At 39.5% G+C, this 13,604-nt stretch overlaps 1 protein-coding gene across 5 annotated transcripts in view; it reads left to right on the forward strand.

Annotated features, from left to right (window-relative positions):
- Window positions 1–13,604, forward strand: part of CAPN3 (calpain 3) — a 123,674-nt gene that overhangs the window by 43,182 nt on the left and 66,888 nt on the right. For 3 of the 5 annotated variants that reach the window (XM_075843787.1, XM_075843789.1, XM_075843788.1), the window contains exons 6-9: window positions 3,337–3,420; window positions 7,473–7,558; window positions 7,672–7,749; window positions 13,292–13,452. In XM_075843787.1, coding sequence (XP_075699902.1) covers window positions 3,337–3,420; window positions 7,473–7,558; window positions 7,672–7,749; window positions 13,292–13,452 — 409 coding nt within the window. Of the gene's footprint in view, window positions 1–659; window positions 786–3,336; window positions 3,421–7,472; window positions 7,559–7,671; window positions 7,750–13,291; window positions 13,453–13,604 lie in introns of all 5 variants that reach the window. The other 2 variants (XM_075843785.1, XM_075843784.1) reach the window with 1 other exon arrangement.

Consider the following 13,604-nt stretch of genomic DNA (forward strand, 5'->3'; position numbering starts at 1 on the left):
ATACACATATATTTGGTGAAACATGATAACAGAACTAGATCTGCTGCCCTACCCACATTATTTTTGCTGCCCACTCCAGTATTAATTCATAGCAGGACACTGCTCATGAAAACACCAATTAAAGTGGTGTTAATGATGGTACATTTGTGATGCCAGCAGCTGTCCGTAAAGGGAGGAATCTCTGTGTTTTTATTTTTGGTTCTCGCATTAAAGGGCAGCGTGAGGTTTACAGTACACCTGTTCCTATAAATCTGTCTTCACGGTCAGTGCTTTATAGTACAGCTGATGTATGGCACTTCAATCGTTTTCTAATTTGCACAATTCATCATAAATGTGAGTTATGCAGAAGACAAAAATTGAAGGAAAAATAAGAAACGTAAACTGTATCACTAGAAATAATACAATTTATCAACATTTTCATTATGTTTTAATTTTACTTGATCTAAATCTTCAGAACATGAGCACAGTCAATGACAACAACTGCAGTCGTCATTAAAGTCAACGACGCCATTGCTGTGGAGTGATTGGCTGCCATGGTCAGCAAGCGAAACTTGTAATAGCGAGCACAAATACTCACATCGCCATTTCTACCACTTGTAACTCCAGGCTTATACTGTCTCTGCAGTGCTTTAACCTATGCATTTTCTTGCTGATGCCAGGAAAAAGATACCTTTTCCTATGGGATGGTGCCACCCCCTGATATGGGGGATGCATTGAGGAAAATGATTGAGGGTGTGGGTGACACACAGCCTGAAATGGATGGCTTGGGGCCAAAGCCATCAGGGGTTTGTATACTCCAGGCATGGTGTGGTAGCTGTTGACATGAGAGATGCTCTGTATCATATCACGTGACCTTCTTTTCATAGATTTACATGAAAAGAAGGTTTTTCTGGACTCTTATAAATCTGCATGTTGACTTTATAGTGGAATGTTTGTGATTCATTCCTTTATTCATTAATTTATTCATTCATACCTAACACCATGTGAGAATGACTTTTTTAACTGTGTGTGGACTAAACGTTTATAAGCTGCTGGTCTATTGTCCTCTCAAAGGTGTCTCTGACAAGGAACAGGCTGTACATAGTATCTCCTGTATTTTATTATACATGAAAAAGTATAACAGCCACATTAAAGTTAACGGGCCTTGAAAAAGCGTGTGTCAACGCGAAACGGCCGTAGGCTTTCTCCACATCAAACAGGGCAAGATCTTGAAATAAAGACATTTTTATTGCCGTAATCCGTGAGTTCCTCAAATTTTTCATTTTAAAATTCAATGTGCTGTACTTGTCGATGAGCACCCCATGGGCAATTACAAAGCCGACTTCATATACGACTACACACCAGTAGTAATCTCCATGCAGGTGTATTGCTGTTTCCGAATCAGGCAGTGTCAGCAGCTTCTCTTCCTTCTCCCTTTGAACATTATAGTTAATGTTCACCCTCAACCAACATTGTTATTTTTTATTTTTATATAAATAGATTAAAAATGTTATCTCTATTAGGCTTCCTTCACATCTGCGCTAGAGCTCCGTTCCGTCGGAACGGAACCCTGACAGACACAAACGGAAATCATTAGTCTACGCTATTGATTCCGTCAAAACGACGGAACCCTTGCACAACGGAGACAAATGGAAACCATTGGCACCGAATCCGTCAAAATTGAAATCAATGGTGATGGAAACGGAAACCTCTGGTTTCCATTTGTGTCTGTCAGGGCTCCTTTCCAACGGAAAGCTCCGACGGAACGTCGGAATGGAGCCCTAGCGCAGATGTGAACGAAGCCTTACAGAGCAACTTTATTCACCTCCTACAGCCAGGGTGACTCATCTATTTATTTTGGGTTTTCCAGTGAAATCCTTGCTGGAAATGCATCTCTACATTTTCTTCATTTGCATTAAAGACTATGAATGCCTTTTGAACGTTTTTTTATTATTATGATTATCAAAGTAATGTATATTTTGGTTCTAAGCATTTTTTTAACTGATTGTTATTCATTTTTTTTTTTTTTACTTTTTACGTATCCTGTGTATATATAGATAAGTTCAGCTGAACTGATGGCTCGGCTGAATGCGGTTCTTGTATCTCTTTGACACTCAGGATCCAACTAATATCGCTCCAAATCTAACTTTATCAACTTAGATGTGATCGATATTAGGTGGATCCTGTGTATCAGAGACACATGTTCATGGCCTTTAAATAACATTTTTGATTTAACGCTACAGAACTATATAATGATGCCCTGCAATCAATTTTACGTAACCCTAAACTATAATAACAGTAACAAACCATAACCTCCAGGCAGCTTTATATCTATAATATCAATAATTTTTTCCTTCAGCACAAGCAATCACATCATCTTCCATCCACCATAGAAAACATCTTGTTTTATTAATATATTTATGTTTGCACTCATTGACCAGAAAAATTGCATCTTCCTCTATGATATGCCTAATTCTTTAGTTTAGACTATTGTGTTGACCTGTAACACTGATAATTGTACTATGCGGCTTATGGGGCTTGCAGCCATTTCAATAGAGATTGAACTTGCATGAGCAGCCACTTCTCTAACCAGAACGGGGGAAAAAAAAGTTTGACTTGTCTAATAGTCCATTACATGGGCTGGGGCCTGGTGGCCATGAAGTGTAAGTGCTAGTAGCATGTTTACAACTTATACTACCAGCACTTCTCGACACATGGAGATCTAGTGTGGTCACCTCTGGGCACAGGTGTAGCCACCATATAGCTGCCCAAACTCATTCAGGGGATGCCCAACAATCTTGGCACTTGCAGAGATTAATAGGGACTCGTGTGGATTTTTCCTGTGAAGTTGCATTTAGCTGTGTAACAGTCTACAATATATTTTGGAACATCTTACATTAGGTTTGTGTTTTTACAGCTGCATTCACACAGTGAATGAAGAGATTTGTTCTTTTTCACTTTTATTATTACTATTGGAGTATTTCCCTCCTCCCCTGTGCTGGGGTTCGATCTTGTTTTTGGTGAATGACGACTTTGAGAACAAATCACCCAAACGCCAGCTGTATATTGTTACTTACACTAGCTGCAGATTGTCCTGCATATGTTACTCAATGATGAAGTGACGAGCCTGATAATACATAAAATAAAAGATGTGTTAATATGTAAATATATATATATATATATATATATATATATATATATATATATATATATAGCAGCCTTGTTGTAATATCCTGTTTGCATGGATTGTCTTACCTGCTTCACGTTTACTTTCCATGTTTAATGCTATTGTCTATATGCAGACATTATGTATAAAATTATATTCTTTGTCTTACCTGAATTGTATTGATTTTATAGGCAATTGTCCCTGCACAGTTTGAGACCCGCATGGCCAGTGGACTGGTTAAAGGTCATGCTTATTCTGTCACAGGAGTGGAAGAGGTATGACATCTAATATTTCTGCAACTGGTATAACTTATAAATTTGACGTGCAAAATAATGACCTACTAAGTAAATGGAAATGCGTGAATAGTTATTACGTTATATGTCAACTGGGAAGGTTTTTATTTCTGCCATTGTATATCTGAGGTTTTTATTTCACTTGCCATAAAAAAAAAAATCCTAATGTATGAAAGTAAATGCTAGAGTTTCCTACACACTTATATTTAAAGGTATTTTCTTGGACTTTAATATTGATGGCCATCAACATTTGAATGGTGGGCGTCTGACTCCCGGGATCCCAGATGATCAGTACAGTAAGGAGCCATGATACTTCTGCCAGCGCCATGTCCCCTTCTTTGTTTGCATAGGCACAAAGCCACATATGCGGTTGTAGCTGTGCCTGAAACTGCAGATCTGGCCCATTCAAGTGAAAACCAATTTAACCTGTCATTATATTACCGGTAGAAGCAGCTCTAAATATATATACTAGTCCTTCTCGAAGAATTAGAATATCATCAAAAAGTTAATTTATTTCAATAATTAAATTCAAAACGTGAAACTCGTATATTATATAGATTCATTACACACATAGTGATCTGTTTCCAGCATCTTTTTCTTTTAGTGTTGATGATTATGGCTAACAGTTAATGAAAACCCAAAATGTTGTCTCTCAGAAAATTTTAATATTGGGTAAAAGTTGAAGATTGTAGACTTATGGTGTCACACGCTAATCAACACAAAACACTTGCAAAGGTTTCCTAAGCCTTTAAATGTTCCAACAGTCTGGTTCAGGCTACAAAATCATGGGGAAGACTACTGACTTGACAGTTGTCCAGAAGACAGTCATTGACACCCTCCACTAGGAGGGTGAGCCACAAAAGGACATTGCTAAAGAAGCTGGCTGTTCACAGAGTGCTGTATCCAAGCATATTAATGGAAAGAGGAGAGGAAGGAAAAAGTGTGGTAGAAAAAGGTGCATAAGCAACAGGGATAACCACAGCCTTAAAAGGATTGTCAAGAAAAGGCCATTCAAGAATCTGGGTGAAATTCACAAGGAGTGGACTGCGGCTGGAGTCAGTGCTTCGAGGGCCAACACACACGTATTCAGGACATGGGCTACAACTGTCGCATTCCTTGTGCCAAGCCACTCATGACCCAGAGACAACGTCAGAAGCGTCTTACCTGGGCTAAGGAGAAAAAGGACTGGTCTGTTGCTCAGTGGTTCAAAGTCCTGTTTTCAGATTAAAGTAAATTTAATTTGGAAATCAAGGTCCCAGAGTCTGGAGGAAGAGTGGAGAGGCTCAATACAAGTTGCTTGTGGTCCAGTGTGAAGTTTCCACAGTCAGTGATGGTTTGGGGAGCCATGTCATCTGCTGGTGTTGGTCCACTGTGTTATATCAAGTCCAGAGTCAGCGCAGCGTCTACCAGGAAATTTTAGAGCACTTCATGCTTCCCTCTGTTGACAAGCTTTATGGAGATGCGGATTTCATTTTCCAGCAGGACTTGGCACCTGCCCACACTGCCAAAAGTACCAATACCTGGTTTAATAATCAGAGTATCACAGAATCTATGGGGTATTGTCAATAGGAAGATGAGACACCAGACCCAACAATGCAGTCATGCTGAAGGTCACTATCAAAGCAACCTGGGCTTTCATAACACCTCAGCAGTGCCACAGGCTGATCGCCTCCATGCCACGCCGCATTGATGCAGTAGTTCATGTAAAAGGAGCCCCAACCAAGTATTGAGGGCATATACTGTACATACTTTTCAGTAGGCCAATATTTCGGTTTTAAAAATCATTATGAAATTGGGCTTATTTAATATTATAATTTTCTGAGAGACTACTAAATTTTTGGTTTTCCTTAACTGTTACCATAATCCTCTAAATTAAAATAAATAAAAAAATCTGGAAATAGATCACTCTGTGTGTAATGAATTTACATAATATGAGTTTCAGTTTTTTAATTGAATTACTGAAATAAAAAATTTTGGGATGATATTCTAATTCATTGAGAAGGACTAGTATATATAGAGAGCCATGGGGCCGCTGTGTGAAGAAATACCTAAATTCTGAAATAAAAAGTTAGGCTTTTTATCTTAGATTTCTGAAGTTTAAACACAGAATTCTGACTTTCAAAATTCAGACTTAATTATGCTATTTCTTTCTTTAAACCTATATTGTGTGTGTGTGTGTGTGTGTGTGTGTGTGTGTGTGTGTGTGTGTGTGTGTGTATATAAATCTGTGTATATGTATGTATGTATGTATATATATACACACACACACAGGGTGATTCAAAAAGGATGGTGCAAAAATAAAGGCCTGTAGTTAAAGTAACATCAGTGGTATTTGACCATAGCAACCAATCACAGCACAGCTTTTATTTTCAAGACTCAAATTAGAAATGTGTTTACGTAATGTGACATAAGATGGCGACATCGAAGACAGAAAAAGCTTTTTGCATGTTGGAGTTTTGCAAGAAAACGTGTTCTGTGCAATAAACAGGCGCAAAGTCTACTGTCCCTTTTTTCCGAGGATACTGTTACTGGCCACTTCTGCCTGGAAATGATAAAGGAATGGCTTATGCCACACATAGCGGAGGATCTGCCAAACATAGTCTATCAGCAGGGTGGTGCACCTCCACATTTTAATTTTGGATATTTGCCGATACCTGAATGAAACTCTACCAGAACTTAGGATCGGCCGTGCCGGAAACAACAATTCACCAATGTTGCCAGCCACGATCGCCAGATCTAACATCCTGCGACTTCTTTCTGAGGGGCTACATCAAGGGCTCAGTGTATCTGCCCCCCCCCAGCCACATGATCTGAACGACCTGAGACAACGCATCACTGAAACCGTGGAGTCCGCATCAGATATGCTGGCATGTGCCTGGACAGAACTGGACTACTGCTTAGTTACCTTATTAGGATCCTCTACATCACCGGACCTGTCATACCAGTGCTCTACAAATCGCGCCCAGTGTTTCCACTGCGCATGTCCGGCCACGTTCACAGACCCTATTGCGCATGTCGGTTGCTAAAGCAACCTAAGACGCCATAGCGCAGTCTACACAAACTGATTGAAACTGCGCATGTGCAGTTACGCCCACTATCGTGGATAGAAGTATAGGCAATTAACTTTAGGAAAAAGAGTGGAAAGACTGGGCGCGATCTGTAGAACGCTGGAATGACAGATCTGGTGACATAGAGGATCCTTATAGGGTAACTAGGGACGCTTGTTTCTGGTCGCCGCTCCCTCTAGGATATGCGCTGTTCGTAAATACTTATGCTTGAACGATCTATATAAGCTGTGTGGCTGTATTGTATGTATTTGTGGAGATCTATCTGGATTAAGCTATTTTATATATGTTACATGTGTGTTTATATTATAAGCAGTTTTGATACTAAATCTATTTTACAAATTTTGTATACTAATTAACTGACCGGATATGATGTCATGAGATGTCTGTTATATAGACTGTGCACTTCATCTTTGTATTTATGCTTAATAAAGACCCTGTCAGGGTTGAAACGTTGCAGGGTTGAAACGTTGCAAGGTCATTCTTGGTGAATAAAAAACTGAACACTTTCTTCACTGGAGTGCTGCAGTTTCTCTCTTTTATTATAGATCTTTGAATTCCTTTTGCTGCGTGCACCTCACTATATTTGGGATCTTAAACATATGCTGGTTGTGCTGCTGATTATCTGCTATCTGGACTACTGCCTAGACACCTGCCGTGTCACCAATGGAAACCACTTTGAACATTTGTAGTGTATAGATAAAACTCGGATAGATAGTGTCATTTCATGTTGATGTTAATTTGTGTTCTGTTCTCACCGTTATGAATACTGAGGCTATAATTTTGCACCATTATTCTTGAATCACCCTGTATGTATGTGTATTTTTATATATATATATATATATATATATATATATATATATATATATATATATATATATATATATATATATATATATATATACACACAAATTATACATACAGATTATAAAATAACTCTGGCATATGTTGTATTTTTTTATACGGCAGACACCATTCAAGGCAGAGAAAGTAAAGCTGGTGCGTTTACGAAATCCCTGGGGACAGGTAGAATGGAATGGATCCTGGAGTGACAAGTAAGATCCCCCTAACTGCATTTTATGGCTAAAATCCATATTACTGTACATGGGTAAATAGTCACTATCTTATACTCGTGTGGTTACATCAGTGCTATAACTCTGTCTTGCAGCTCAAAGGAGTGGACAATAATTGATAAATCTGAGAAGTCACGTCTACAACACCAAATAAAAGAAGACGGCGAGTTTTGGTACGGTGAACAATTTGTTGGTATTAACCTTTTAACCAAGGATTATTATGAGTTGCCTTTATATAATACAATAATGTAATCGCTCACATTAGTAGCCGGAGTGATGGACCTGTCACCTGGCTGCCAATAGGACTGAAAGTCTGGACTTTCTTGGCAGTCATTTTGAATAATTTCTCAGTTGAAGGGGCACACCTGGTAATATGGTTAGGCCCTGTTCACACGGAGTTTTTTGCAGGAGGAAAATTCCTCCTGTAAAAACTGACCCTGGAGGTTTTCATGTTTGATGTGGTTTTTGACGTGGTTTTTGACGTGGTTTTTGACGTGGTTTTTGAGGCGGTTTTCCAGGCGGTTTTTCAGGCTGTTTTTGCCGAGGTTTTCACACGCATGAGGCTGGGTTCACACAACCATGTTACATCCATAATGTACGGAACGTATTTCGGCCGGAAGACCCGGACCGAAGACAGTGCAGGGAGCCGGGCTCCTAGCATCATAGTGATGTACGACACTAGGAGTCCCTGCCTCTGCGTGGAACTACTGTCCCGTACTGTAATCATGATTACAGTACGGGACAGTTGTCCTGCAGCGAGGCAGGGACTCCTAGCGTCGTACATCACTATGATGCTAGGAGCCCGGCTCCCTGCACTGTCTTCGGTCCGGGTCTTCCGGCTGAAATACGTTCCGTACATTACAGACGTAACATGGTCGTGTGAACCCAGCCTGACAGCCTTCTGTCAACGGATCTGTCACCATTGAAATGAATGGTGATGCAAACGGAACTTACTTCACACTTGCCTTTCCGTTGAGGGGTTCCCCTGACTGAAAGCACCGACGGAACCCCTGAGCAGAAACCACGCTGATGTGAACAGGCCCACATTAAAAAAAACATTGTTTTCTGTTTGCATCATCATTGACTTCAATGCTGATGGATCCGTTGCTAATGGGATTCCCTACACTGCGGTATTGGTTCAGTCGAAACGACAGAACCCTTTGCACAACGGGGACAAACAGAAACAATTAGCAACGGATCTGTCACCACTTCACACTTGCCTTTCCGTTGAGGGGTTCCCCTGACTGAAAGCACCGACGGAACCCCTCAGCGGAAACCACGCTGATGTGAACAGGCCCACATTAAAAAAAAAAAAGTATACTTACTTCTTGAATCAATTTCCCAACATCAATGTCCATTCGGTGGTACACCTCTGCTGTCGTCATTTCTGTTCCTGAAATGTTAAAAAAAAATAAAAAAAGAGATGACATACATGAACAACTGCATAACAAAATTAAAAAATTAAAAATAAAAAAATTGAAAAAAAAAATCTAAAAAAAAAATCTAAAAAAAAAATCAGAAAAAAAAATTAAAAAAAAAATTCTAAAAAAAAAAATGCACAGCTCCATACATGTATAGCATGTATGGAACATAGGAGCAAGTGCACTTACTTGTATTTGGATGCAGGACTTCGGTTTTCTGTATCCCTGAGTTCTGTCCACGATGTTTTTCAGCCTCCACGAGCAGACAGGAAATGACAGCCCCTTTCTGGGCTGGACTAGCAGCAGGAGACTGCAAGAAACTCCTCCAAAACTCTCGGCAATATACTCGTCAGAAAACACCTCACTAGTTCGAGGTGTTTTTTGACGTGTCCCCATTGCTTTCAATGCGGTTTTGGACGCGGAAACCGCATCAAGAAGGGTCATGTCCCTTCTTTTTGCCGCGAGGCGTTTTTTTTACTCGCGGTAAAAAAACGCCTCCGTCTCCCATTGAAATCAATGGGAGTCATTTTGGGTCGTTTTTGGCGCGTTTTCCGACGCGTTTTCCGCGTCAAAAAACGTGTCAAAAAACTCCGTGTGAACAGGGCCTTAAAGGGGTTTTCCAGTATTAGAAAAGCATGGCTGCTTTCTCACACTGTTCATGAGTTGCCTCTGGTATTGCTGCTCCGCCATGTTAAAGTTAATGGGGCTGAGCTGTAATACATCACACAACCTATGGAAAAGTTTGGTGCGGTTTTCGAAGAAAGCAGCCATATTTTTGTAATCCTGGACAACCCCTTTAGAGACTTCTAAAATCACCATAAGGTAGTGCACTGATCCTCTACAGAACACTAGGGTTTTTCACTTATATTCATATTATAAATGTATTTATAGAGTAGATCGGAGCACTGAAATATTTTCTGCCACCAATGCATATGGCAGTTTTTCAGCCAATCACATGAAGCAACCCTGAGCATCATGTGATAAGATAAAGTCTGGTCATAACCAGTAGAGGGAGACTTACGGATGTAGCTATCTTTAACTTGCTGCAGCGTGATATCACACAACAAAAGCTATTGAAAAAGTCAAGCTAAAGTTTCTTTTCACTGTGTATTTAATGCGTTTAAAAGTCAAGATAAAGATGGCTACATCCGTAACGTTGCAAATTTTTTCCAAATGCCATTGCAAATTATGCTTCCAGTCTCCAAATCCCTATAAAGCAATTCGTAAAATGAAAAGCCATAACCTATAGCATTGTTGAGAAGATATGTACATTGCCCAATGCTTATTTAATAAGGGAAAATGGTGGGAGGTCATCTTATTTTTTCAGACAATTTTTGTTAGGACTTCTGTAAAGCTTGGTAGAGACATATACAGTATTTTTCGTTCGAGTGGTTGGAGGTGTTAAATGTTAGGGTGTGAAATCATTGTATATTTCTGTCCCTTCTAAATATAAAGACGTCAGCAACCACAAGATTTTAAGTGGCATTCCTCAGAAGTGATGCTTGTTTGCAAATAGTTGCTAAGGATTAGTACAATATCTTGTCTGGAGAATACATTGTAGAAGGAAACACACAAAATAGCGTCCCATAGTTCACCACCGATTAAAAAGATAAAGTAAAGTACAAAATCTGCTGGCCTCGAGTTGTAAGGGAGGGCACAACAACCGATAGGCTTAAATAGCAGTAGTATCTAAAGCTCACCCCAGGGATCGGTCCTTGGGTTTAGTACAGAAGATTTATAGGGATCTAGTGATTGCAGGAAAGGGGGGCGTAGAAGAAGTGGAATTCTAGAGAAGCAAATCTTTACTAAAACTTGTCCAGTACAATGTGTTTCGGAGCTGAACAAACTCAATCTTTAGGTATATTGTGGCTCCTTTATCAGATATACACAATTGTACTTCTTCCATACCAATTGGAGCACAGATTCCCCCCCCCCCCCCCCAATTCCTGCAATCACCAGAGCCACATATGTCTGTCTTAATACTTTTAGACAAAATTAATCGGCAGTAAATGGCAGCCTGTATTTTTCTGACTTGTCTTAAAGGAGTTGCACAGGATTAGAAAAACATGGCGGCTTTCTTCTAAAAAATAGGATCACACCTGTCCACAGGTTATATGTGGTATTATAGCTCAGTCCCATTCACTTCAATAAAGCTGAGCTTTAAAACCAGACACAACCCATAGACTTTTTTGAGAAAAAAATGCTATGTTTTTCTAACTGTGCACAACCCCTTTAAGAGCAGTTTTGGGGATTTTAAATTTTTTGCAGTTCTTGTAAGATTCCTATAGAAGCTGTAGTGTAGGAAGTTTGTACTTACTGCATTCCCCAGTATATTTGGTTAAATTGGCTTCGAAGGCCAAGTCTAACTTTAAAGCAGGGGTCTCAAACTCGGCTGGGTAAGTGGGCCGCATATAGAAAAAATGGGAAGTTGACGGGCCGCATTACTTTCAAATTTGATACAATACAAAATTATTGTTAATCAATTAGTTATTTGAACTACTATAACATTACTATAATAATACTACATTACTATATCAATACTACATTACTATAAAAATACCACATTACTATAATACTACTACATTACTATAATACTACATTACTATAATACTACATTACTATAACAATACTACATTACTATAATAATACTACATTTCTATAACAATACCACATTACTATAATACTACTACATTACTATAATAATACTACACTTCTATAACAATACTACATTACTATAATACTACGTTACTATAACAATACTACATTACTATAATAATACTACATTACTATAACAATACTACATTACTATAATAATAATACTACATTACTATAACGATACTACATTACTATAATTCTACTACATTACTATAATAATACTACATTACTATAATAATACTACATTACTATAAGAATACTCCATTACTATAATACTACATTACTATAAGAATACTCCATTACTATAATACTACATTACTATAAGAATACTACATTATTATAATACTGCATTACTAAAACAATACATTACTTTAATAATACCACATTACTATAATAATATTACATTACTATAACAATACTATATTACTATAACAATACTACAATACTACATTACTATAATAATACCACATTACTATAACAATACTACATTACTATAATACTACATTACTATAATAATAAATTACTACATTACTATAATACTACATTACTATAATACGACATTACTATAATAATATCCCTAGGTTTAAACTTAACGGAAATTTGAGAGTTTTCTGCACGTGCTTATTTTAACAATCCAGTTTTCCAGTTGAAGTGTCGCTAAGTGCAGTCCGGCCGCTCAGTTAGCAACGTTTGGCAGACACACGAATGTCAAGATTGGGCATCCCCTTTTTAGATAGTGCCACAGAGCCCTCTGTAGATACTGCCACAGAGCCCTCTCTAGATACTGCCACAGAGCCCTCTGTAGATACTGCCACAGTGCCCTCTGTAGATACTGCCACAGTGCCCTCTGTAGATACTGCCACAGTGTCCTCTGTAGATACTACCACAGTGCCCTCTGTAGATACTGCCACACAGTGCCCTCTGTAGATACTGCCAGACACCCACTCGTAGATACTGCCACAGCGGCCTCTGTAGATACTGCTACAGCGCCCTCTGTAGATACTGCTACAGTGCCCTCTGTAGATACTGCCACTGCGCCCTCTGTAGATAGTGCCACACCCCCCCCCCCCCAAGTAGATAGCTCCATTGGGGCTTCCTTTCGGAGTGGAATCCCCAGCCATAGTGTTGCCGACGCTTTGCTCTGGGATTCCTCTGCTGGAGGAGCCCCTGACGTCACGGTCCATGCAGTTGTCCCAGAGTAGAGCACTAGTATAGGCTCTGAACCGGAACTCTGGGGAAGCTACTGACATCACTGTCCATAATTAGTATACGCAGGCCACAGATGACAGCCTCTGGGGTAGCATGCGGCCCGCGGGCTGTGTGTTTGGGACCCCAGCTTTCAAGTGTACCTCCAATGTTGCTGCCGTTCTTGCCACCTGCCAGAAGTTTATATCTGACAGCATGTGAGACAGACGGCAAATCAGGCGGTACTGCTGCCAAGGCAACCACATCATCCAAAGCCTCTCCAGCATAGTTAGGCAGCCTTTCTGCCAGCTGCCTGCCATTCGATTTATACTTCAGACAGGATGCGAGAACGCCAGCATATTTGTGAAAAACTTTCTTACTGTACACATTTTTTTCATGTTCTCCATGTTTTGTAGTCACTATTTAGATTTCAGTGTTTTCACTTTATCCCCAGGATGTCATTTGATGATTTTATGAAGAACTTTACAAAACTAGAAATATGCAACCTGACAGCAGATGCTCTAGAGTCCGATAGACTCCATACATGGACTGTTTCCGTTAATGAAGGACGATGGGTCAGAGGCTGCTCTGCTGGGGGATGTCGAAACTTTCCAGGTGACTTTTCTTTTGGTATTTACAGGCATCAGATGTTTTATTCAAAGGCAGAGCTGCAGGTCAAAAGACAAATTCGGGGAATCAGACTCTCCCTAATGTTGGCAAATAAGGAAACGGGGGGCTGGCCTTAGGGTCATACCACTGCTATTTCC

This window comes from Rhinoderma darwinii, chromosome 12 (genome assembly GCF_050947455.1).
Source record: "Rhinoderma darwinii isolate aRhiDar2 chromosome 12, aRhiDar2.hap1, whole genome shotgun sequence".
NCBI lineage: Eukaryota > Metazoa > Chordata > Amphibia > Anura > Rhinodermatidae > Rhinoderma > Rhinoderma darwinii.